This window comes from Marmota marmota, unplaced genomic scaffold (assembly GCF_001458135.2).
Source record: "Marmota marmota marmota unplaced genomic scaffold, marMar, whole genome shotgun sequence".
Taxonomy (NCBI): Eukaryota; Metazoa; Chordata; class Mammalia; order Rodentia; family Sciuridae; genus Marmota; species Marmota marmota.
Genome location: NW_026000241.1, coordinates 7,566,401 through 7,569,617, shown reverse-complemented (window position 1 = coordinate 7,569,617; position 3,217 = coordinate 7,566,401). Strand labels below are relative to the sequence as shown.

Here is a 3,217-nt window from a genome sequence, read left to right as displayed (position 1 = left end):
GTGACCTTGGATCCCCTCCTCCCCCCACACCCCCCCTCAGTGCCCAGGGCACAGACAGGCAGGACTCCAGAGCGTTTATTTTTTTCCTGGCGGAGAGGGGAGATTGTTCAGCTACGTGTATAACATGAATCCGTAGTTGGCGTTGAGTAGTTCCTCCGTGGTGCGCAGTCCGTACAGCTCGCCTATTGTGGGGCTCACCCAGCGCTGTGTGTGGAACACAGATTCACCCACCTGTGGGGACAGGGGGCTATTGGTGGAGGCACAGCACTAGTTAGCACCCCCCAAGGACTAGTGGCCCCTGTGCTGGGGCCAGGAGCTGCCATTTCCCCAATCCTGGACCAGGCCACCATCACCCCACTCAGTCCTGGGCTTTCTGTAGAAGGCTGTGTGAATGACCCTCCAGCCCTGTGGCCCTGGAGGCCAGGACCCACCTTCCAGTCAGGCACATCTTTCATGATGATGGCTTCCTCCTCCAGGTTCTCCCGAAGCATCTGCAAGATCCTGCAGGGATGGCACAGGTGGTAGGGACTGAGCAGGACTGCGCTCGCTCCTCTGCCAGAGGTGCCCGCCTCCCTCCTACTGCTCCAGCCCTCTCCCCATTGCTCTTCTTCCTTCCTTTACTTCCCCTGGCAAATTCCTACCCTGTCTCCTGCCCCTGCCTCTACGTGCCTTCCTCCAGGAAGTCTTCCCATTCTCCCCTCTGGACTCTCCACTAGGTCATGTTTTGGCCCTCTTTAAGGGTGATGCCAGCCCTGTGTGCTCCAGAGTGCGGCTGACAGTTCATGCATGCACCACGGCCATTGTCCTGGATGCAGGTAAAGCCTTGTAGGCCGGGACACTCAGGCCTATAACCTCCCAACCCTGGCCAGTAGACCTACCTGCGATCCCTTTCTGCCTGAAACAGAGGCATCAGTGCAATCCGGGCTTCCAGGTCCTCAATCTGCAGGCGCCTATGAAACCCAGAAATTGACATTAGGACGAAGCAAGGTTGGAGTGTGTACAGACAAAATGGCCCTCAAACACCCAGGGTGCTATATGGGGGAGGGAGAAAGGAAGAGGGAGGTAATAGTGGCAGCCTGGAGGGTGGTGGTGGGAGGAGGCCAGAGCCGGAGATGAGGGCAAATGAGTGGGTGAAGGCGGGAAGTTGGCAGAGGCATCTGTCCACAAGACTGTTGGCTTAATACTTTCTTTTCAATTAAAAACTTTTTTTTTAAATCCTAAAAATAGCCCTGCCTGATGATCACAGTGAAGGAGTGGGGACAGATTCATCACGGGGCTCTGGGCTTTAGAAAACCAAAGTCCCCTTCATCTCAAAATAACCACAGGGTGTGAGGCCAAGGCAGGCGGAGCCTGTGCATCCCTCTTTTTTTCTCCTTGCTCTCTGGCAGTTTCCAAGGTCCCCATGGAAAGCTAGTCCAGTGTATGCTTTAAGGAGGTTGATGAGCGGAGTGCCCAGTGATGTGACTCAGGGAGGTCTCTGGCCATCTCCTCTCCTGTGACCCAGGGATGCCTGGCCTTAGTTTCTCTGGCCCCAGGGGGGTCACAGCTTCTGGTTTCTAAGCCCTGATCATCATCCTTGCCTGATTATCACTGACAAAAACCTGCTGTGAGGCTGTCAGAGGTCTGCCCCTCGACCACTCAAGGTCTTCTACTAACCTGGACCTGTAGGGTTCGTGGCCTCAAAGGCTGAAGGGTAGGCTGCTAAACATGTGGTCATGAGCGCCTTGCTTACCAGACATTTCTTGAGCATCAGGTCTAGAAATGGAAGTGAAGGTCAGAACCTATACTTTTAGGCCTGGTCTACGTGGCCAAGTCTGACATACAACTCTAGCCTCACCAGCTTGGAAGTAGACTGCACTCCAGACACTATTGCATCCCTGTCAACCAGTGAGGGGGGATCTTTTCAGAAGACACCCCCACTCTTCCTGAACCATGGGACCTACCTGCGCTCGCGATTCCATTTCATCATGCTCCAGTACCCAATGAGTAAAGTCCCAATACCCACGGCAAACATGCTGTAGCCTGTGGAGACAAGGAGGCACCCCATTGGTGTAACAGGTCACTGCCCTGTTGTTTCCTCTTGTGAGGGAACATCTACTTGCTGTACAAATACTCTACAAAGACAAACAAGAGGGGAGGCAGAAGTCTACCCCAGAAATACCCAGGACTTGGTGGCAACCTCAGTCTAGCATGTATTTCTTCAGACTCTTCTTTATTTGTGAATGTCTACTGGCCCCATTCCATATAGTTCACTACTTGGCATGAGGCCCCATCCCTCTCTCCTTGAACTCCAGGTCACTTTTATTGTGTCCACATGCTCTACAGTCAAGTGAGGTGACACCAGGAAGCTTTTCTCTCACAAGTGGGACTGCCTGGGCTACAACACCTCTGACCCAATGCCAGGGTTTCTGGAAGGTACAGAACAGGCAGGGGCTACTGGAGAACCCAATGGTCTAGATGTTTGTGGTTTAGTGGCCCTGGTTCTTTCTTTCTTCTAGAAAGTTATATGGTTTCCAGTCAGCAGGCTGGTCCCCAACAGGAAGGAAGGCTTTGAGTGTCCATGGCTGGGTCCCAGCTCTGTGGTATCTCCTGGCCACCTGGGTCACCACCCCTTATGCTGCCCATAGAGGGTAGCATGCAGCCACCGGAAGTAGGCAGTGCCCTGCAGAGTCACCCCAGCTAGCCCCTCGGCTTCAGGGGTGGTATTGCTACCTCTGGGCTCAGCAGGGTTTGGCCCCTTGCCTAGCACCCAGGGGAGAGACAGAGGCCACCATGAATATTTACTGAGGACCAGCAGGAGCCCCTCCTCTAATCCTGAGTGACAGGCTGAAGGCCAGCTGGGGTCTTCAAGGCGGCCTGAGTCACCTGGGGTGTGGTCCCCTCCCTGCTTCCCCCTAATCTTTTCAACTTCAGTCTCTTCTCCAAATAGGCCTGGTGGATGCTGGGACAAAGTGACAGGTTCAGACCAGTAGAACTCAAGTTAACATTCAGCAAATGAGAGCAGATAGTAGGTGAGGCCATCTCTGGGCCTCCTGGGGTGGCAGAGCAGAACTCTGGGAGTCAGGACCCCATGGTGCATGTGGGGGACAATCAGTGTATCCATCTGTCAGCTCTGGCATGGGGTTAGTTGCCTGGTATCTCTGCTAGATCTCAAGGTAAATGAGAAATGCTCAATTTTTTACCCATAGTAAAAAAAAAAAAAAAAAAAAAAAAAAAA

The 3,217-nt window shown here is 53.4% G+C and overlaps 1 protein-coding gene across 1 annotated transcript in view; it reads right to left on the bottom strand.

Annotated features, from left to right (window-relative positions):
* Window positions 1–57: 57 nt before the first annotated feature.
* The window catches only part of Ndufa13 (NADH:ubiquinone oxidoreductase subunit A13), a 7,507-nt gene continuing 4,347 nt past the window's right edge, over window positions 58–3,217 (bottom strand). Inside the window, exons 2-5 of the mRNA XM_015489314.2 lie at window positions 1,944–2,022; window positions 879–950; window positions 432–501; window positions 58–231 (exon numbers count right to left, since the gene is read on the bottom strand). Of these exons, the coding sequence (XP_015344800.1) occupies window positions 112–231; window positions 432–501; window positions 879–950; window positions 1,944–2,022 (341 nt within the window). The 3' untranslated portion in view covers window positions 58–111. The remainder of the gene's footprint in view (window positions 232–431; window positions 502–878; window positions 951–1,943; window positions 2,023–3,217) is intronic.